Raw genomic sequence first — 21,876 nt, 5'->3', positions numbered from 1 at the left:
AAATATGGCAGTAGTTAACATTACAAAGAACATTTTTAAAAGAGAAGGCCAGGAGGCACTGGAAACTTATACTGGATCTCTTTTTCCTTTCACTAGGAATACAGGGGCAACATTCAAATGAATCTTTCAGAACTGGGTCCAATCTGCAAGTGAAATCGATCCCACCACAGACTTACGTGATAGGAAAATAGGGAGAAAGGGTAGGATGGGAAATATTTCTAAGTTACATATCTGAGCTGTCTTAGGACAGTAATAAATACTGAAGTAGTGCCTGAAACACTGAACCCATTGTATGAAACAATATAGTGAGCTCAGCTCAGTTCCCAGTAGTCTGGTACACCTTATATAAAACACCAATACAATGAGACTGAACTGACGCTCCTGTTATGAGTCATATCAGTGAGAGAGAATTTTTACATTCACATTGGAAAGGCCAATCATCTAACTGCCTAATTTACAGATGGACATTTTAGCTTTAAAGCTTCTGTCTTTTCAGGATCATGAAACTCTCAGTGAAGTCAAATGGAGCTTTGTTTATGCACAGCAGGCAAAAATAGTAAGCATACTCTGAAATACTCTGTATATGAAAAATGGTTTGCATGTAGGCTTTAGTGCTCACGATGTTCAAGCTAGCCTGATTTGCAGCAATGAAATTGCATCTTTCTTGGAAATAAAACCAAGGCGTGCTGACAGGCTTTTGAGAATAACTGCAAACTAGGCAATTGGCCTATGGCAGTAAGGTTTTATGGTATATTCTCTGTAGGGTAATGTTAATGGTGAAAATGCCAGCTATAATAATGATGCAAACATGTAAGCAAACTGTTTACAGCAGGCTATTAAATCCTGTGACAATGTATAACAGTTGTATTGTAGGTATAATTGTTACTAGTGTGTGTTTAGGATACATACATAAAGTAAGGCTGTATTTCTTCTTCAGCCATGTCTAAGGGATCAAGGACTACAAAATTCAGCCATAAATGTATTCTTCGTTTTAGACCTCTGGAGAAGCCCTTTAACACCTTTAGCTATCTTCCTCTGTCATCAGTGGAAATATTTATGGAGAAGTAGGGAAAGTTAAGAATTCTCACCATTTCTACACTGCTCGGCTTCACAAAAGCGAATCCCATCAGGAACAAATATAAATGCATGGATATGGGGAACGCCATTCTGCAAACGTAGAGCAGACAGGTAAGTAAAAGTGTAGTGAATTGTATCTGAGCTTGAAAAGAAGAACTAAAAAAGCAACAAATGGCTTGAGCATAAACAAAATGAGTGTATTAGTATTTTAGATACCTCGTGTAGCCGTTGCCATGGTACTTCTTGAACATAGGTTTTGACATATACCACTTGGCAAAATGTTGTCATGAAGTGTGTGCAGATATCAACAGCAAATTGTTCTAAAGTTTGGATCTAAGACAACAAACAATACAATTAGAACTCAGCAGTTACCTCGTATACAAGAGTAGATTATTCTAATTGTTCTAAATGTTTGGGAAGGATCAATTTGGTTAAAATACAGATTTTTTTTAATTTTGGTTTTTCGTACTGTATGCCTAGCCATTTGATCAGCTTGCAGCATAAGCTGCAAATAGCAGCTGCAAATTCACATCAAAAGTCTCCCATTCCATGGTACAGTGAGCTGAAGTCTTTGGACTCAGAGGAACTGCTATGCAAGCCTGACCCTGTGAGGATATAATGTTAAAAAAAAATCATAGCGATGCTCTGGTTCAGCTGTACAGGCTAAAGATGGGATTTCATTACTGAGACTGAGAATTTGATCCACAGATTGTCAGTATGATAGATGAAACTGAGGGAGCTAACACTGAGCATAGTTAATAGAACTTTTTTTTTTTTAAGCTACCCCAAAATACTTCTAGCTTTGTGAGGAAAATGCAAAATAAATTATGAGAGGGCAAGTTAACCAGCACTGAAGTTGTCAGAATAGGAAAGAGTACCTCAGTTACCCTCTGTGCACAGGATAATTACTGGAGTAAAAGAAACTCTCTTCCAAATCTTTGAAGGTGACTTAGTGCCAATCTAACATTCAGATGCAGAGGAAAGAAGATTCTTTTGATGCATTTTAGAAAAAAAAAAAAAAAAAGTATAACAAATACTTCCAAATAAAGTCAGAAGTAACAGCAAGGCTAGTTAAAATAAAAATACCCCTTTTTTTTTGGCTAACACAAGGACGATATTCTTTATGGTGTCCGTGGGTATCACAGCAGAGTTGTCTCCCTCCAGGTACTCCTGGGCAGTACTCAGCCGGAGATGTGTGCACACTTCCACTTCTTTAACAAAGTGCTTCTTCCCTTCTCTTTTAACACGAAGGAACCTAATTGTGTTCTTGCCATATTCACAGTTGAGGACTTCTACGTCCTTAATCTGCAATGAAAGCACATGCATTACGGCGATGAATGAACTGAATGGAAGCATGAGTTATGCTGAATCAAACAAACATAAACGATGTTTATTATTTTATTTCTGTGATAATGGCAATATTTCCATTATAAATTGCAAAGTCCTGATAGGAAGAAAAAATGCTTTAAGAAGATATTATTACTTTAGTAGCAGGTGTGATAGAGTTTAAACTTGTTTGTGACCTGTGGGGGGGGAGAGCAGATGATTCAACATGAGTAATAGTAAACAGTTATCTCTGACTTATTTTCTTTGGATTAATCCTGACTATATATACCTTTATTAAGTCTTTCCTCTACCAGTTCTTTCTGAAGCCAGAGTGTCCCATCCCAGTCCAGTCAGTCACTTCAGTTACATCCCTGCCGAGGGTAGGCAGTATTTATCCCAGCACCCTCTGCAGTTGTTTCGTCAGAAAACTATGTGTAGCTGGGCTGGGCTTTTCTAGGTACGATTTCTGAATTTCCCTGGCAACAAGATCAGTTTCACCACTTCCTACTCTTCCAGCTCCCAACTTTCACAACTGCTGTAGCGTTTCACACGTGCAAGGCACTGAGCGCTCTCCGTTCCCACTCTGAAGCTGGCAAAGTGTGTTTGCGTCTTTCGAGACAGAGCCCCGTGACAGTGAGCCGAGCCTAGCAAGCCCTGGCACGGCCGTGGGAATTGTAGCCTCCCCAGGCCCCGGGGCTGCCTCTCTCCAGGTACGCGGGGCGGGTGCTGCCTTACTGCTTAGAGGCCCAGTAGAAGCGGTGAGTATCAAAGTGATACTTCAGAAAGGGGCGGGGAGGTTGTTTTGTAAGTGGGCAGAGCTTTCCAACAGAAAATGAAAATAGCTATCGGGTTCTTGGCTTTTTTGGTGTTTTGTTATCCCATTTATGTGTGTTGTGATTCACAAGAGAGGGAAGAAAAAAAAAACAGGCTGGACTAGCTGAAATCATTTTGTCACAATTTTTTTTTTACAGTTCTGATTTCTCACAAAAGGAATCCAAGGTGAGTCTGAGCAGCAAAATTCAGGTCAGGAACTACACCTCCAAAATTCTGGCTTTCTGGGATCATTGGTTTGGTTGGCATTAAGCCCTTTTTGAGTTTTACCCTGCTTCGGTCAAACACAGCCCAATTTATATGTCTGTTATAGCATTGGGAAAGGAGACAAAAATACTATGAAAGTTGTGAGGATTTCTTTTATGCTAGAACATGCAGAGTTTATCACACTAAACTTTCCCTGAGGTTGAAATATCCCATATTTAGTATCAGCATCTTTCAATTTAAGCATAATGGGGAGGGAGAAAGAATTTTTCGACACTAAAAAATAAATTGAAGCTTTTTATTTGTAAGCTGCTGAAAACATCACATGTAAAATTGCTCAATTCGGACACGTTTATTCCTAAGAGAAATGCTGATGCATTTAAAAGAGAATTTTTATAAGTAATTAACTAATTGTAAGTAAATTACTGTGGCTCAGAGATCAGCGTTTTCTCTTACTGTCTCTAGGCTCAGTCCGTACAGACAAATTAAGGATCCCCTCATCGACAAAGTCAGGATCTGGGAGAGTTCAACATTTTGCAAGAAACCCTGTTCCCTTTGCGGGAACGGCAGAAACGCTGTGCTCAGTACAAGGGCTGGGTGGAAAAGCAGTGAGATCAAAACAAACTGATTTTGTTTCGTTTGTCTGAAAACTAAAGTTTTTTTGATATCTGTAAAAAAAAAAATTCATACTTCATTTGCATAGCAGTAAAAAAAACGCAAGGATTTCAGCATCTACAGCTTCTTTGAAAGCAGAATACATTAAATATTTAAAATATTCAAAATAATAACTTCTAAAATAAGAGTACATTTCTCAGAAATATCATTTGTCAAATGCCATTTTGCCATTTTGTTGCCAAAAAAATCATGAAAAGTTTCCAGCCATTCTGCAGAGCACCTCAGCCCCTTTGCCAAGTGATGTCATTCTAACAAGGGTATGTTTTCTCAGACTTGCTCTGCAGTCTCAGGCAGCTGGCTGTGGTATGTTTACTACATCGTGGCAAGAGCTGACAGTTAATGAAACACAAATCAACTTCTCCTTTTAGAATCTGCCCTGTACTCTCTCTGTGCAGCTGACAAACCAAAATGACTGTGGGATCTGTATGGTGTCTCTTTGCTTTGCTATTACTTCTTTCTACCACATCCCTGTGGGCAGCTGAAATTTCCTGCAGAAATGAAGATGGACAGACAGTTGATTGGTAAGTAAAGGAAATAAATGATGGAGGAATAAATAATGCTTAAGATTAGACTGCATGAAATCAGTGGATCGCTGAGAAGTGTAATGTATAACAATCTGTGTTTTAATCCTGTCTGCCTGTGAGTAGTATTTGAATTTTGTATTTGGAAAATTTAGGATAAGTTAATGAAATCTAATGTCATTACACTACAGCTAACCACACTATTGCATCATGACTAACTGCAAAATAATCACTGGTTTACAAAGCATTCATTTCTCATGATCAAATGAGTGTTGTAACGCCTAAGCTCCAGATCTCCTGAAGTAGTTCTCTGAGCACCCAGGTTATGGCAAGGGCAACAGCATGTGGCTTGTCACGCTGAACAAACTGATCTGAGTGGGGAAAATTGTCACTGTCTTGGCCCTAACCTCGTTGCTCATACGCAAACAGCAGCTTGGTGTGATTTGGCCCCTTCCTGTAGTTGTTGCAATGGCCAAGAGCTGATGGAAAAAAATGAAGCTGAACCATCTCCTGGCACAAGGAATGCAGACAGACGTGGCAGCGTGGGAAAACCCTGTTTGTGGTTTGTGACTAAGAAGGAGATGTCATTCTCCAGCCTCCAGAGCTGCCAGCACTTTAGAACTGCTAGCAGTCACACTGCAGCAGTGAGCATGAATTGGAGCTTGACTGGCATGATTACGTAGCTTAATGTACTTTGAAGATGAAAGATGCAAAGTGTAATTACTATACATAATATCCAACCCAGCTTTAAAAAGTGAAACGAGTGCTCTTAAAAAACAACCGCCACCTCCCAAAGATAAGCATCAACTAATTTAAAAAAAGTTTCTCTCACAGAACAATGATTAATTTGGATACAAGTGATAAAGGAGTAGGCACTGTTCCTGTAATACTTAAACATGTCCCTGTCTTCATGCATAGAGCAAATTTCAGGGAAGACAGAGGACTAGTCACACCATCGGTAGCATGGTAGGTCAAGTGTGGGCCTAAAGCCTGCTTTGCTCTGTACTGGCTTAGCATCAAGCCTAATGAAGGTCTCGTCCATCCCTATGACTTGTCACCCTTGCCCAGACAATTTTGGATAATGAAATTTTCAGGTTCAGACTCTTCTTACAGCCAGCCAAGAACTTAAAGGTAAGAATAAGTTCCTTTCTCTGCAAACTGCTATTATTTCTTGCAGAATGAATCTGCGTGTGCTTTAGGATCAAGCCAAAAGAAAATGCTTTACCATCCATTTCTTAAATAAACACAGTTTTTATATACAAATTCTCCAAGAAATTCTGTGAAAGCTATAGCTAGGAGTAATTGACCTTTGCCTCTGTGTGAACACCACTGATGTCAGGCCAGTTCCAGATGGGAAATAGGGTTCTTCTCCACAGGCCTCTGTGTAAAACAGTGCTTCTACTTGACAGGTTTAGGGGGGAAGGGACGACTTGTCTTTTAATAAAAATCTGCCATGAGCAAATGAAAGAGAAACGTATCTATTCTCACAGGTCATCCAAGCCTATTATTACAAAATAGTCAGCTTTTGCTGGATTCTGGATTCAGTTGCTGAGAAGCTGATAGGAGAAGCAGAAGTGAAACTGCTGAGAAAAGCTTCCTCTTACGCAGATGTTGATGCCCTTTCAAACAAATATAGCATTGCAGTTGTTATATTCAGTTGGCAGGAGGTTTACATGAGTCCTTACTATTCAGAGGTTTCATCCTGCAATATTCCATAATTGCTCATTATTAGTATTCATGCACCCTTGCATTTGACACTGAACTGAAGTGTTTTATGTGATCGGGTAACATTTATAGTCCCAAAACTTACTTGAAATTTCTACCTACATGAAGTGTGTGGACTGTCAAAATCCTCCAGGTGTTTTCATGTCATTGAGGAGCTCACCTCACAATCTTTACTGCACCTCATGTAGGTGTTATCAGAGCAAATGATCATGGGATCAGCTCTGTCTAAGGAGGACAGAATGTCTTTATTCATCCAAAAGTCGCTGTGTTCAGTAGGATTTTTTTCACATAAGTAAAAGCTAAAACTGGGCTTTCTGAGAAGTGCTGAGTCCATCATTAAAACCAGGAATACATTTTAATTCCACTTAGGGAAATGGAGGTTATGTCCTTGGTGCACATTTTGCAGTCTGGAGCAAAATTAGTTAACTTGATAATTTTGCAATAGAGCCACTGTCTGCATTTCGTCTTCACTTCATAAGTTACTGATTTTTAGTGAAAAAAGTAAAGAGGTGATTAATTCTAGTAACTTAATGTTCAATCACAAGCAATACATGTGACAAGTCTAATCAGGTATAAGCAGATTCCTTGCCATTTATGCCTTTGCTTTTGCTTGGTTCTCAGGATAATAACTGCTACTCTGGTCCCACAAATACTTAAGCTCTTGAGACACTTCCTGTGCACAAATAGCAGTGAAGATATTTATGCAACTTAAATTGTTTATGCACTCAACTGACTTTCTGTAAAGGACCGAAAGATGTATCACTTGGGAACTGGCAAGCAATTTATTGATAGCTCAACAGCTAAAATTTCCATAAGCATATGTACTAACACAAACATTGCCATGCTTGCCTGGTGTAAGGCTATAAACATCAGAACATATACCCTCCAATATATTTCAAAGCAGCTTGGAAGAGCTTCATATACTAATTCTTGGATTAACTATTACTTTTGTAACTACTGCTATTCATCTCCTTTCCAAACCTTAATTTCAAATAAAGGGATTTTCATGGCTCTTCATGCATTTAATGCTCTCATCAAGCTTATTATACAAATCGCTTCCGTGTTCTTCCTTATAATCTGTCATCATCAACAATTTCTCGTGAGATAGTTAAAGAACATCACTCAGTGGCAATGCAGGTGGATTACCAAGGTCATTGAAACGATGTTTATTTTTCTTCTACCTGTAGATGTACCATTCTCATGCATTAAACGTTCCTCTATCAAATGATTTCCCATCACTTTTTATCTGCTTTTCTGTTTCTCTAGGATATATTTTATACCAACTTTAGACTGTATATTAACTGGGCAAGGCTTACTCCTTCTGATGTACTTAAAGCATCAAGCACAGTCAGGATGCATTTTTGTTAGGTACTTTAGGATCGAAAATAATGCCACTCAGTTCTTTTATTGACATAAGTAACAAATTACTTAAATTAACTGTCAAAGAAAGTGGCTCATTTAATTATGGTGCAATTAATCCCATGGACTTGTGCACTGGCCAGATCTGTTTACTTCATCATGTACATTAGTGTGAAATGAACCGTTATCTGACAATACTGAGTATTCTGCAGTTTTGAAAAATATCTCTGTTTCTGGCTAATGACTTGTAAATATCCAGCTTACAATAGTTCAGCAGAGCGTGGGTTTGTTATGAAAAGTAAGAGTGTAATAACATTATCACAGAGCTTCATTTTTATTTACACACACATATATACACACACACACGCATATATATATGTGTGTGTGTGTGTAAATCTATTGGTAAAAGGTATCCTTGTTTACCATGAGAATTTCAGACAGAGTTTATGACCTGAGGTTCAGGCTCAATCTTTCATTCTCTTCCAGAGCTAGGAGTAATAGTGGTTTAGTGGCTAAATGTGATTCCAAAGGGCGTCCCTGCAATCTCCATTCCTGGGCAGGTTTCTGTGGGTGTAACTCTGAAGCTTAGCTGACAGTTAGGGTGCTGAAGCACAAAGCAGAACAAATTGAACCTTGTTCTCTCAGCAGTGCTGGTTCCGAAGGGTAGAAAAACATAATCACACAGCATAAAGGTCTGTGGGAAAAAAAGGCACTTATCCACGTTGTAGCCCCAGCAGGGGCTTCAGTACAGTGCGGCAAACCAGGATTAGGTCAAAACAAGCTCTTTTAGGGTACCAACAGCAGCCTGGCTGCAGCAACAGGAGTTTGTGCAGGATCAGCTGCCTTTGCCTGCTAATAAGCAGAACAAATTTGGCAGCAGCAAGTATCGTGCCACTAAACTGCGACTGGTCCTGAGCTGGATTACGTGCTCAAAGCTGGGATGTGAAAGCTGCATGCTGCTGACACTGGTAACCCTCCAACATAGACATCCTTGGAGTCATCCTTGTCTTAAAATTCTCAGGTGGGAAGGAGATACTGATTCATGCATTCAAACAGGGCAGCTTGTAAAACATATTACTCCTTGCTGTTTCAGGTTTCTTCTTTACAAGTTACCAAAACATACAGAAGGAGAGAGTCCTGGGTTGGGACTGGAATACATGTACATGGATTCCCTGATTCACACGTGGCAACACAGTAAATATCTAATCAATATGACACAGGGTGCCCTGGGGCAAACGCTGCAACAACTGTATGAAACTTACGAATCTAAGGTGAGTGATATTTAATTATCATTTTGTTAGTATATTTACTTGATGCTACATGCAACTGAGATGAAATCAGCCAAAATAAGCATGTGGAAGTGTGGCCAGACCTGACTGACTAGATCTGCTAAAATGCACCAACGGGAATATGTTGACAACCAGGCAGATTATTTGTTTTGTTTTATTATTTATTTATTATTATATTCATTATTAATAACCTTATTAATTTTTATTATTTATTGCTATTGTATTATTTGGTTTAGTTTTGGCTAGAATTAGAAATTATCCTAGAACTTCTGATTTCTAGTTAAGCCTTTCACACACTTAAGATATTGCCCATTAAAAAAAAGAACATTAATGCATGGTCCCCGTGGCTCCTTTTCTGCCATTAATGCTGAGCAAGGTCTGAAACTGTGAACTGACTAGGCACTCAGACCAGGGCCAGCAGTCACTATTACAGATATTCATCCTAAATCCTCCCATGTGCAGGTGTTTCAAGCACCATCTCAAATCAATTTTATGTTTTGCTGTTCCCCCTGAAATTACTGTGACTTTTCAGAAACAATACACTGCTTGTTAGGCCTGCTCCCCCACCCTGGAGTCTGGCACCTAATTTATGTTTGTGCAAAGTGATTATAAAATACCACAAGATTGGCCTATAGTTATTTTTTTACCATCTACATAATATTCTAAGGAGTCTAGGTGTGTTTTTGCATTTTTGCTGTAGGTTAGTGGTAGGTTATCATGAAATTTGTATGTAGGAAAGATTCTCGGAAGTCAGTCAACTGCTGGCAATCCAGGCAACTCTCCTATTCCATGGCATGCTGTAATGGTAATAGAGTTTACAAACTGGTATCGTTGAGCCACACTGGTGCCAGTCTTCCTACGCTGTTAGCATTTGCACACTCTACATCTGGAGAGGAAACATGTCCCAGAGCTTTGAAGTTCTCTATTCAGGGAGAATAAGGTGTGGCTGTATGCAAATATTTTGCAAAACAATATTAATTGCTCATCCTTCATAAAAACAGTTGCCATGTCTACATTTCCTGAACAAACATTTTCACAGGATCAGAAACAGGCACCAAAAAAGGAGAAACTTCTTTGCAAGTGATTGCCCAATAAAACCTTTGTAAGTTGTCTTAGTAAACATATTTGACCTCGTTAGGGAAGGGCTCTTGAAATGCTCAGGAGAACTTCCACTATATATTAACTGGGACCCTTGTGCTGGGTCCTCTTAAGGTTGATTTTACTGTAATTTCCATAGAGACTGTGTCAGCGGAAGTGAGAGAAGAAATAAGCTGGTCATAGTCACATACCAAAGTTCTGAATTCTTTCTTCTGCTCCCAGTAAAAAATGTTCTTTTAAATAGCTTTCTTTTATTGAATATAATTATGAGACATTGTATGTTTTCTTGCAGAACAGCAGCATTGCCTATGCAATATATAATGATGAGGTCCCTCAGTCAAAGTCCTACAATTGGAAAAAAGGACATACCAAAGGTACAGGCAGAATCCTGAGTTATTGTTTTCTCCTTTTTAAAGCTGTGGATAACATCTATTTGTCTGTTTGTCAATCTGTCTGTCTAAAATTCCTTCCTTAAAGCCAAAATGGAGAATGATTTGCATGATATGTGCTTTGATATAGTTATATATGCTGTAGCTTCTGTTTTGGTTTTGCTATGCCTGTACTGTGTCTAAGGGTTTATGGACCTTTTGTCTTGCATGGGCTGAAACTCATGCATCGTTTACCGAGTACAGACCACATTGTCCTGGTGCAAAGGGAAAGCATCCTAAATGACAGAATTAAGCATTAACCTCCAAACTCTCTCTGTCTCTGTGTGTGTGTGTGTGTGTCTCTCTCTCTCTCTGTGTGTGCGTGTGTGTGTGTCACTGTGTGTCTGTCTGCCTCTCTCTCTCTCTCTCTCTTTCTCTGTGGCAAGAAACTGCTGCCAAGATCACGTGCCCTTGAGGAAGCGGATTGAGTTTGCCTAGCCTGACTCTGGAATCAACATATTTTGCAGGCATGTATTTTCAGGCTGCAGAAATGCGGACAGCTCAGGAGCTGTTCTCCTTCTTGGAGCACTTGGCTGCAGCGGGAGGCATATTCTGTCCCTCTGCTGCTTTCCCCTAAAGAAGAATTTGCTCTGGGGGAAAAAGACACAAGTGTTGACTGAGCCCATTTCCTCTTATACAGTGAATCTAGGAGGGGGAAAGAAAAAGAGCAGCAGAGAGAGGGTCACAGCCATTAAATCATCAGATTTTGCAAAGACAATGTTTGAGTACAGAAAGAAAAAAAGGTTTTGCAAAGGCATTTTTTCAAAAGAACAGAGATGACAGTTTGAGTTAGGTTATGCAGTGCAGAATTGATGCAATTTGTATAAAATACTACTGTTTAATATAATCTGTTAATATGGTCTAGAGCCAGTTTACTGTAGACATGAATGCACTGAAGTATGGCATCTGCAGTACCAGAACCAAAGTGAAACACTGCTGTGTTGTCTCATAGCTTTTTTTGCACCTTAATTAATTTACAGTAACTTTCATTTAACAGGATTTCTGCTTTTGGACAAGTCACAAGGCTTCTGGGGGATTCACAGTGTGCCTCTGTTCCCTCCCTTTCTTGAGGATGGTTATGCATATCCACCTAGTGGGAAGGCATACGGACAGACGGCCATCTGTATAACCTTCAAGTATGACCAGTTTACAGAAATAGGTATGAAAATCTTCTCCCTAAGAAAGCCTTTGAACCACTGCACCTCTCTGACCCCTTTTCTTGAGGCTGTGCCTCAAAAATGGCTTGTTTGTGTCCTTAAGTTTCATTGTCAGATTAGTAAACTGAATGGGACCTGGAAACAGCATTCTTGGCTTTCAGTTATGTTTGTGCAATGATTTCCTGTGTGAGAGTGGGAAACTCACTCTCCCACTCTATGTCTCCATCTCTGCATGAGGACTATTGGGATAATAATAGTCATAAGTGCGTTTTGAGGGTAGAGTCAGTCCATGCATACAGAGAGCTTTGGAAGTATAAAGTAGGATGACTAATCATTTTTAACAGTAATACCTCATTCAGCTGCAGTAGTCTACAACTTTAAAAATGTAATGCGGTCACTGCTTGAGCTGGAGTAATCACCCTGACACATCAGAACTATAAAGTATGGAATAAATATACCCCAGAATTTTCCCAGTTACTTTTTGCCACATAAAATACCTATACTAAAAATAAAAAAGTAAACCTGTAGCCATAAGATTCCACTACCTGATACAGGAATCCTGAAAAGGGACCATCCAAAGGCGTTGTAACAAGCTTTACTGATATATTTGTTAAACATTTTCACGCTGTATTTGCTCAGTTACAAGCCCATAATTATACTAATGAACTGTGTAAGACTGTGAAAATGGCCAGGCTGGGCTGTACCACAGAACTATCTAAACAAGTTTCTTGTTTATGGAAGTACATCCTAGCAGATGCTTAGGGAAAGAGGACAAGAAAATGAGAAGCATATAGTAATACTTCCTGCTCTGTCCTCCCAGCTTCTGGTAATCTGTGGTTTCGGATCTCCTGAACTGGAAAGACTGGAAAGTTCCTGATGGACTGGTCTTCCATGAATTCATCTAATCACTTCTGGAACCCATTTGTTCTTTTGCTCTTTACAGCATCCCATGGCAATGAGTTCCGCAGCTAAAACTGCACTATATAGAAAAGTACTGTTCCTCTGTAAATTCCATCTAGACTCTGAAAGTCAAGCTTTGTTCTTCCTAAAACCAAACTAGACCCTTTGGCAGCTCTTTGGTTTGCATTTGGCTTGACAAGTGTAACTGACTGGAACTACTCTGGTAAATATGGACAGGCTTAAATTTATACATGTCACCTCAGAGACAAATGACTGTTTAGAGGCTTGAAGATAAGCATGGATGTAAGTGGCAGTGGACTGAGACCATGGCTTAACAGTTCCGCTACTAGTAATAAGGTGTAAGTGGAAAAAGTCCAGCATACTCTCCCAGCTGGTCTATATGATGCAGGGCAAGTTAGAATACAAAGCAATTAAACATATTTTTGGTTGCTAAAATAATCTGCTTTGACACTGAACTCCTCCAGGAGACAGGATGTGCAGATTAAAAAAGATTCAGGTTTCCTTTCCAAGAGAGAACTACACTTAACCCTCTTGATTGCTTTGCTTAACTCATTCTAATTTTGCATGTTTTTGTTTCTTTGTTTTCGTTCAGACCAACAGTTGCTGAGTTATAATCCAAGCATCTACAACTGTTCCATCCCTAACATATTCCAAGCTGACCTCCCAAATCTGCAAAAGCTCTGTGCAGGGTCTAAGCTGCCCTCAGTCCCCCAGCGTCACCTCTCCAAACTCCAGTCAGTTCACGGGGAAACCTTTCTTCACTTTGCTAAGTCACACTTGTTTGTGGATGGTAAGAGAAACTGTTGTTATCTATCAACAAGCAATCATTAGGCAGTTAATGCATTATTGGGCAATGAATATTTTCTTTGAGGGAAAAGAGAAAGTTCAGCTTCAGGAAAAAAATGTAACAGGGCAGGGAATGGTGTTCCATCATAATACTCTCTCAGCTCACAGAGTGAAAAGCTGTTGGGTCCTTCAGCTGTCCAAAGGTGTTTGATAATGGGGTTTTCAGACAATTTCTTTCCTGTTATTTGAAAATGACAACAAAGGGGGAAAATAGGGTTTGGAATCATCTGCTTTTGTTATAAAGAAGCCTTGAAATTTTGTTCTTTTCCTTTTTGTCCCTACTGATTCTTGTAACAGGCTTTCCAGGAAAAGAAGAAAAAGCAGAAATGCACTTCTGAAATAAAAGTCAAAATAAGGGGAGAAATCCCTTTTTCAGACATTTCTGGCCTCCTTAATGCATTGAGATGAGGCAAGCCCAGTTTATGTAATGCTTTTCAGTCCCCTCTTAAGTGAAGTAAAATAATAGACTAATTTCTCACGTCTTCTGTTATTCCATAGATATCTATGTGGCATGGGTAGCTCAAGAACTGAAAACAGATTTGTTGGCTGAATCCTGGCAGCATTCTGGTCACAGACTTCCCTCAAATTGCTCTCTCCATTACCATGTCTACAACATACACCTAATAGGGACACCATGGAATTCATCTTTTTATTCCATTAACGATCATTCCAAATGGTGTGTTGCAAGGAACTATGAAGATCAGTGGACCTGCGTTGGAGACCTAAACCGCGCTGCTGAACAAGCTTGGAGAAGTGGTGGGTTCATTTGTACACAGAACCACTACATTTACAAAGCTTTCAGACACTTGGTAATCCACTATGAAAGTTGTAATGATTCTTCCACATGGATATGAATGAACCATTCCTCCCAAATAGCCTAGCCCTCCATTACGTAAAAACTACAGGAAAGATCTACTTTAAACTAAGTTTTCTCTCTGAAAAATGGGCCAGTGAGTTGCCAGATGTATTAGGCCTTTACCTTCTTAGCTACAAAAACAGTCGCTTTACAGGTAAAATATTGTTGCCAGATCAGCACGTTCTGTCTGAGCTCTGAGTCGTGCTCTATTCTTCCCTTGTCTCCTCTCACCATCGGTAACTGAGATTGTGCTGCACAGACTGGGTTCTCAGTCACACTGTGACAAAGCACGTTGCTTTGGATGGTTGTGCACACATGGCCTCAAGTGGAACTTGGTAAACAATGGTGGACATGAAATGTGAGGAAGAACAAAAATCTATCTTGTTAGCTGGGTTGTTTGGGGTGTGCAGTTAACCGGAGAAAACTACCCAAAAATGCCTTCAAAATTGCCACATGGCCCAGATACTATTGAGATCAGTCTACCTTTCTGCTCAGTTTGGGGGGAAACTGGGCTGAATCTCTTAAAGAACAGACATGGCTGAATAACAACAAGAGGACAAGCAGGTCTGTGGACAGAAAGGCTTAATTTCTACATGACTATTTTTTAGGGAAGAAATGAGCTTTAAATCATGTGTAACCAATAGCTTGGTGTCTTTCTAGTGCTTTTATACATGTATAGGAACCATATCAACAAATAAATATGTCCAAAATATGAATGACCAAAATAAATTAAGAGGGAAATGGTCTGTTTACAGTCTCTCTCTTCTATCTATAGTTCTTTATGGTTGGTTAAAATGTTTTATAGCTGCCAAAAGAAAAAATGGAGAAAATTAGGAAAAAAATAAAAAGAAAAAAGAAAAAAATTTCTGAAGGAAGATGTTATTTCACCTACAATTTCACGGTACAACAAATGTGGCTGTTAATTTTCAGTGCTTCCAATCTCAGGCTTAGGATTTGAAGTGTGGATGGACTTCCTATAAAGATAAAGCTGTAAAATGCTAATATACTTTCAAATTCAGATTTCAAAAGTATACCTGTGCTTAAGTATGTCCCTAAATGTATTTATAGGGATTTTTTTTTTCTGTGTTGCTACTATAAATTCCTGTCTGAAGGGTCTGCTGCTCCTGCTAATATTTGTTTTGCTATGTTTGTACTCCATACAACTGATTCTCTACCAGAATGTCTGAAAAGGAAGGTAGATATAAAGAAATGCTGCCCAACCACAAGAAATTGTCAAAGATTTCCTTCCCTTTTCCTCCTCAGAAATCAACCAAACAACGAAGCATATGAAGTAGCAAACAAATCAGTTTCAGAAAAAATATTTGTGTGGACTTCTTGAAGAAAAAAACTAATGTACTTACCTGCTTAATTTAAGAAGAGAATTGTGAAGGAGTGGGTTTTATATTTAGTAAATTGATCTGGATCACAGGTAAACCTGAGGCAAAACTAACTCAGTGCAAATAATGTAGATAGTTTAGATATTCTGCATGAAGTAGACCTTTTTCTTGGCCCTACACATGACTCAATAATATTTGACAAATAATTTGGTTGATAAGGTTTTTCCTCTGATGCTTGTCAAATTATTTTACATATATACTTTTCTTTGTTTTACTAGCATGGTCAAGTAACAACTATTTGTGATAGTGAAAAGTGCCGGCGATACAGAATGCTGAGCAGTGGGATGGTACGACATCACTCAGATAAACCAAGATAAAATTCATTTCTCTTGTCCACCTTTTCAAGGCAGACACCAACCTAACCTGTCTAAACTCTTATATCTTGCCCACAGCTTTGCATACGTGCATATGTGTGACCTTACTGTACAGGAATGGCAAGAAATCCATTCTTAGAAACAGCTTTGCTGAACTTTGTGATGGTATATCAAGATCTGGGCTTGTGGACCTACCTACACAACCTATATTTCTTACATTAGACGCTCGAACGTGGCATTTGGGTCACAGAGTTCAATAGCAAAGAAAGTCTCCATCCACGGGTTACCACAGTAGTGTTGTCAGACAATTGTGCTCCCCAAGCTAAAAGTCAGTTGTCTGTCACTTGACTTTCAAGTGCTAATTGTTATTCTTAATTATTTGATCATTAGAAAGTTGTCATAAATCTTCACAAGAAAATTTACAACATTCCTCTTGCATTAAATTGAAGATCGGTAGCCTCCATTTTAGCTGTGACTGAAGAGGCATAAACACTAGTGAGAAGACGAAGAGATGCAGCTGTGCTTTACAGCAATACAGTCACCTGAATAGTCAAGTTGTGCCCACACTCATTTCGGTTGTGTAGCAATAAAAAGGCTGCAGTTCTGGTTCTCTCTTTTTTTGACTGTAAACAGTTTTAATTCAGTTTTGCTTTCATTGTGTAACCTCCATATTTGCATCTCCCAATATTTCTGTTACAAACACTGTGACACATGGGCAATCTCTTTGTTTCCCAAAAGAGACTGATGATCAGTTCTGGTTTTTTAAATGGTTTGTGACTCTCAGGCTGTAAAGTCAAGTCAATCTGTGTAAAGTCAAGACCATATGTCACTTACACAGCTGGACATATGACCTCATACCATGCACTGTGATCAATCATCAGTGAGAAATACTAATTTTTACATATTTATATATATTCACAGAGTTTTTAATTTTACAATGTGCTGCTCTTTTGTCAAAAAGACACTTGACAGATTGCACCAGTGACTCTCTGTGCTCTCTTTGCTGCCCACTGCAACCCTTTTGACTGGACAGAGTTTCTCTTGCTGAACGGGACATCCAGTAGTTGCCCCTCTCTGCGATCTTAGGGGCGAACCTGCTGAACAAAACTGATACTGCAAAAGGACAGGAGTCTTGAACCATGGCATGTCAAGGAAAAAAAGCTGTTCTCTTTTGGGGAACTCAAGAGTCTTTGCTCCTCAGTATGCAGGTATGGCTATTTTGACCCTTGGGCTCTGTTCCGATTAAACAAAATGAGAACGTTGTAATAAATGAAAATGGTTTGCCGAGGGAGCAGGAGAGGCCAAGAGTACACGTTATTAATGCATTAAATACTATTGTAAAGCAGCCAAGTTTGCAACAAACACAACAGGAGAGATTGTTGTTTGGTATAAATTACCTTGTGATAATTTACACAAGATAAGAATCTTTCCCAGCATGTTTGACAAACTTACAAATGACAGGAAATGCAAATATGAGCCCCTCAAAGCACCTGCCTGCCACTCATTCACTCAGGTTAGCTCCTACCCTAACCACAACTAATGTCATCCCAGAGCAAGCAGCATAACTCCGTCTCCCTTTCCCCTGTCAAAGAGAAACTTCATTTCTGATGATTTTTCCGTAACATTGGTAATTGCGGATGTTTGGCGTAGTGGTCTGCTGTGCTGGAAGAGGGCAATTTAACACAGACTTAGATGCAAGAGACCATTTACAGGATTAGACACTAGTGTCCTTAGGAGAAAAACTACAAAATATTTGAAGGCATGAAAATTTAAACTGAAATTTCACTCCATTTGACCATCTACTATTATGGGAAACAGACACATTCCAGTCTGAGTCCATTTTACAATGTAGCCTTTATGGTGGGATTGCTTAAAGTGTCTACACAATGACTAAAAATATGCTGAGATTTAAGTATGAAAGTGATGAGCAATGCATTGGAGAATTTCTTGAGGAGACCTGAGACTCCATGCTAGCAGTCTACTACCAAGTGAAGGGAAGCTTGGGGAGAAATTTCTTTGTTTTAGCTGGGAAGCTTCCCTTCTTCAAAACGTGCTAACTTAGCCTGTCCCTTAGACTTGCCACTGAAGTTTGTAAAAGTATTTTTGAGATACAGAAAAGTCAGCTTTAAAATGTGCTATACTGTACAAAAGTCCTGAGTAACCTGGACGGTCCTGATTGTTTAGCTGTCAATAATGCCCATTCCTCCAACTCTCCATGCAAACCTTTGCCCATCTCTCTTTTCCCCAACTCAGTTCACGCAAGCTGCTCTACTATCAACACACTTCATGTAGTTTTCAGCCCCCAAAATGAGAAGTTACCAGCAAGTACAGCTAATGCAAGTTTGTCTGTCAAACAGTCCTTCCTCAGCTTGCCTGTGGTGTGAGGAGAGAAGGTTATTTTTGAAAAGACATATGGGCCTCTCTTGTCTCTCTCCTCTATTTAAATATACACAGCCTGACTCCTGATGGCAGGGAAAAGCTAAAGAACAACTTTGTGAGAGGGTTTTTTTGTTTTTAATGTAGCAAGCCATCCTTTGAGTTATTAGCATAGTCACATAATTATCCACAGAGCAGCTTACACCCATATGTTAACACCCATAAATTATTGTGTGGCTCTCTTTTATACCTTTATTTTCAGCTTCTGGGAAAAATACATCATTGAGTACTTAATATAATAATTGTTTTAAAATGCGTAAGCTGCCTATGCCCTGGGTAAAATATCCAGGAGAGAGTACTGCTGGCAGCCTCTTTGAAAAGATCTGCGTTAAGCCCAAGCCTAACTGTGCTCAGAGTATGATGCAAGAATACGATGCAGCTCTTTTATTTCCCAAGAGATTTCTGAAAAAGACAGGGATATTCAATGTGATAGACAGAAAAGGAAAAGAATGGGAATGAAGAGAAATAGAAATAACAAATGTTAGGTAAAAAATGGAACAAATTTAGTAGCAGGTAGCAGGGAATAAATTCTTCACAATACAAGGCACTAATAGCTGATGATCTGTGATTTCAAGCTAGGATATCAATATTAGTGTTTTATAGATATCCTGATAACTCTGAGTAGATTAGCTGTAGCTGACGCTTTCTATTTAGATTGGAGATAGCAGATTAAAGGTCTCTTCTGCTGAATTTTCTCAGAATCCTTCAGAAATTGGCATGAATAGGTTATTAAAACATGCTACGTCTCAACTCAGAAATCAGCTGTAGCAGTTTCAGATCTTGGCCTTAGACAGGAGCTACTTTGTGTATATATTTCTTTCTATAGCTTCTTGTTTTTTACAGGAGGTTCATTATATGGTTTTTAATTGATTCATTTCAATAGAAAGTATATGCTATTCCAGAACTAATTTTATGTACATTTGATATGTTAATAATTTTACTTCAACTCTTAAATACAAAACATTAGGATTTGAAAAATACATCTTGCCTCTTATAGACAGCTATGTTACATTTTTACTCAAGTGATTTTAGTAAATTCTCTTAATTTGATTTTTTCTCAGTTGAGTTCATTTTAGATTTCTACAGAAGGTTTCTGGTGACCGTTCTGAATCTCCTTTAATGTGGCTAAAAGTAGAGAGTACTCTTCCATTCCATTAATCACTTTGCAGCTGGGGAACTGCAAACTAGTATTCAAGTATTCAAAATGGTCAGCTTTACCAGAGCAGAGCATGGTATTTAACATTGCCTGCTAGAATGCTGGCTGTTGCTGCAAGTGGTTCACTGCAGTACACTTCCACTAGCGTTGCTCAATTTATTAACCATGTAGCCATTTGTACATGCAAATTAGCCACATAATTGTGCATCATAATACATTAACCCCCAAATCTGGCTTCACCTGTAGTAATGCTCTCAAATAAGTGTGTCACATTATAGCAATACATGTTTTCCCCATTACCTTCCAAAAACTGTCAAAAGCTCACTAAAAGCCTTATCATCAAGTTATAAAATTAGTTCTTGTATTTCTGACTCTTCAAAGTTTGGAACTATTTAGCTCCAGGGTCTTTTTGTGTCTGTCTCTTTTCAGGATTCCTTTTTGGGCTACAGTTCTGTCAGCCAGAAATCAGTTTTAGAAATGTGTTTCTGCACTGGTCTGATGCACTTAGCATCACTGACCTCTGCTTCATGTCAAGGATTAAAAATGCCTAGCTTAGTACACATTTCAAGAACTGCTTCCTTTCTTGCTCTGGAACCTCTTCCATTTCTTATACTAACTTTGTGAATCCCAGGCACTGTGCAAATGAAATCTGCATCTTTTCCTATCTCATTTTCTAACTACTCCAAATATTTGTCTCATGAAAGTAAGATATGCAAGGTGAAAATGAGGGATCCCACAATTTTGCAAGACATTTTGCAGAGAACGGACATGGAAGAAATGCTGAACAGCAAATAGAGACAGTTACTACAGTTGTGTTCCTAGCTGCTCACCAGCCTGCCTTCCTCTTCACTGTCAAAAGAGATGAAGGACTAGAGAAACAGGAGCAAAGACAACTGGCATGAGAAGCAGAGGAGAAAACTCAGAAGAGAGAACAAGAGAACTCAAGATGAGCAGAAGAGAAAAAGCAAGGGAAAAGCAGAATGAACGCTAGGATGGAAAACAGTAGGTGAGGTCAGTGACCATGAAACATTTGAAATTAATTGTGCAGAAAATCAGTTAGTAGGCTGTTTCAGTGACTATGAACTACGTAACATTTATCCATTTTACAGAGATGGAGGCTATGCTACAGAGAAACAAAACGGAAGGCATAAACTGAAGTGACCTAGACAATTACAAAAAAAAAACAAAACACCCAGAGAGAAAGTCCCTACCTGTCACCAAACCTACAAGAGGTGGGGCAAACCAAAATCAAAAGTATTAAGTATGTAAAAGTTGGATGGAAAAACTTACAGACTAAACTAAACAGTTTGAACCATACATATTTGAACTACATGCCAAATCTACCTCGCTTTCTCTCTCTCTTTCAAAAAAAAAAAAAGCTACTATTAAGATTAAAAGCCAGTATAAAAATACAATGAAAACAAGTGATCTGAAACAAACTTTTACAAGAGTAACTGCAGATGATTCCAGTATGGGTCATTACACTAAAACGAGCTTCATTCATTTTTGTGAGAACTGTAAGAAAAAAAAAAAAAGTACATACAAATACAAAAGAATGCAAATAGTGTTAGACAAAATTATGCCTTTACCATTTTGCTCTTGGCATTATTATTAAAGATATCTCTACAACATATGGCCTCTTATTCCTGGATAAAAATCAAAGTTAGTTCAGAAAACACCTCAATTTTATATTTTTTTCGCTTTCATCTCCCCTTACGTTCCTCTGTATTCTCAGGGACTAAATAAATCACCATCAATCTGACGTAGCTGTTTCTTAATGCACTGAGTCAAAATCAACAAGCAAATGATATTACTTACTGTCACTTGGCTCATGGTGGCCTGTTGTTTTGTAACCTCCCAGTCTTGGATCCCACAGAGGAATAATGGCAGTGTAGAAGCTGTGGCTCTATAAAAAGTGTCACCTTAATATCAGGGGAGGAGCTAAGCATAAGGGTTTGGCTTCACAAACGTAAATATTTCACAATTTATTTAATAACACAGCTTTTTTTTTTCCTTAGGCAAAAGCTTTAATAAAGGAATAGCTCTACTGCAACAAAGGAAACAGCAGCAAAAATTGAGAGAAGGACACATCCTGACCCCATTAATGTCAGTGGGAGTTTACCTGCAACTTCAATGGGAACAGAACTTCAAAGACGCAGGAATTGCTCATAAAAACTGAAGGATAAAATCTGAACCTTCCGCAGTCTATGACATAAACTGCATTCAGAGAATGGTAATGCAGTCCCAACATGGTGGAAAT

At 38.8% G+C, this 21,876-nt stretch overlaps 2 protein-coding genes across 9 annotated transcripts in view; one reads left to right on the top strand and one right to left on the bottom strand.

Moving 5' to 3' along the window:
- LOC104143000 (uricase) overlaps positions 1-21,620 on the bottom strand; it is a 28,876-nt gene extending 7,256 nt beyond the window's left edge. The window contains exons 1-4 of one of the 2 annotated variants that reach the window (XM_068952678.1): positions 21,435-21,620; positions 2,164-2,382; positions 1,294-1,410; positions 1,089-1,167 (exon numbers count right to left, since the gene is read on the bottom strand). In XM_068952678.1, coding sequence (XP_068808779.1) covers positions 1,089-1,167; positions 1,294-1,410; positions 2,164-2,382; positions 21,435-21,449 — 430 coding nt within the window. In that variant the 5' untranslated portion in view covers positions 21,450-21,620. Of the gene's footprint in view, positions 1-1,088; positions 1,168-1,293; positions 1,411-2,163; positions 2,489-21,434 lie in introns of those variants that run through there. The other variant, XM_068952675.1, reaches the window with a different exon arrangement.
- On the top strand, positions 1,130-15,057 carry DNASE2B (deoxyribonuclease 2 beta). Of its 7 annotated transcripts, none has more exons than XM_009673227.2 (8): positions 1,130-1,188; positions 3,375-3,402; positions 4,482-4,634; positions 8,812-8,989; positions 10,398-10,479; positions 11,531-11,692; positions 13,204-13,401; positions 13,956-15,057. In XM_009673227.2, exons 3-8 carry the CDS (start codon positions 4,522-4,524, stop codon positions 14,309-14,311), a joined length of 1,089 nt encoding a protein of 362 aa, XP_009671522.2. In that variant the 5' UTR covers positions 1,130-1,188; positions 3,375-3,402; positions 4,482-4,521; the 3' UTR covers positions 14,312-15,057. The 7 variants fall into 7 exon arrangements, with proteins under 7 accessions (XP_009671522.2, XP_009671524.2, XP_009671519.2 ...); XM_009673229.2 differs by lacking the exon at positions 1,130-1,188 and adding an exon at positions 2,817-3,161 and having other exon boundaries at positions 4,509-4,634; XM_009673224.2 differs by lacking the exon at positions 1,130-1,188 and adding an exon at positions 2,817-3,161.
- Positions 21,621-21,876: the final 256 nt, after the last annotated feature.

This window comes from Struthio camelus, chromosome 8, assembly GCF_040807025.1.
Source record: "Struthio camelus isolate bStrCam1 chromosome 8, bStrCam1.hap1, whole genome shotgun sequence".
NCBI classification, from domain to species: Eukaryota; Metazoa; Chordata; class Aves; order Struthioniformes; family Struthionidae; genus Struthio; species Struthio camelus.
This window is presented reverse-complemented; position numbering and strand designations above follow the sequence as displayed.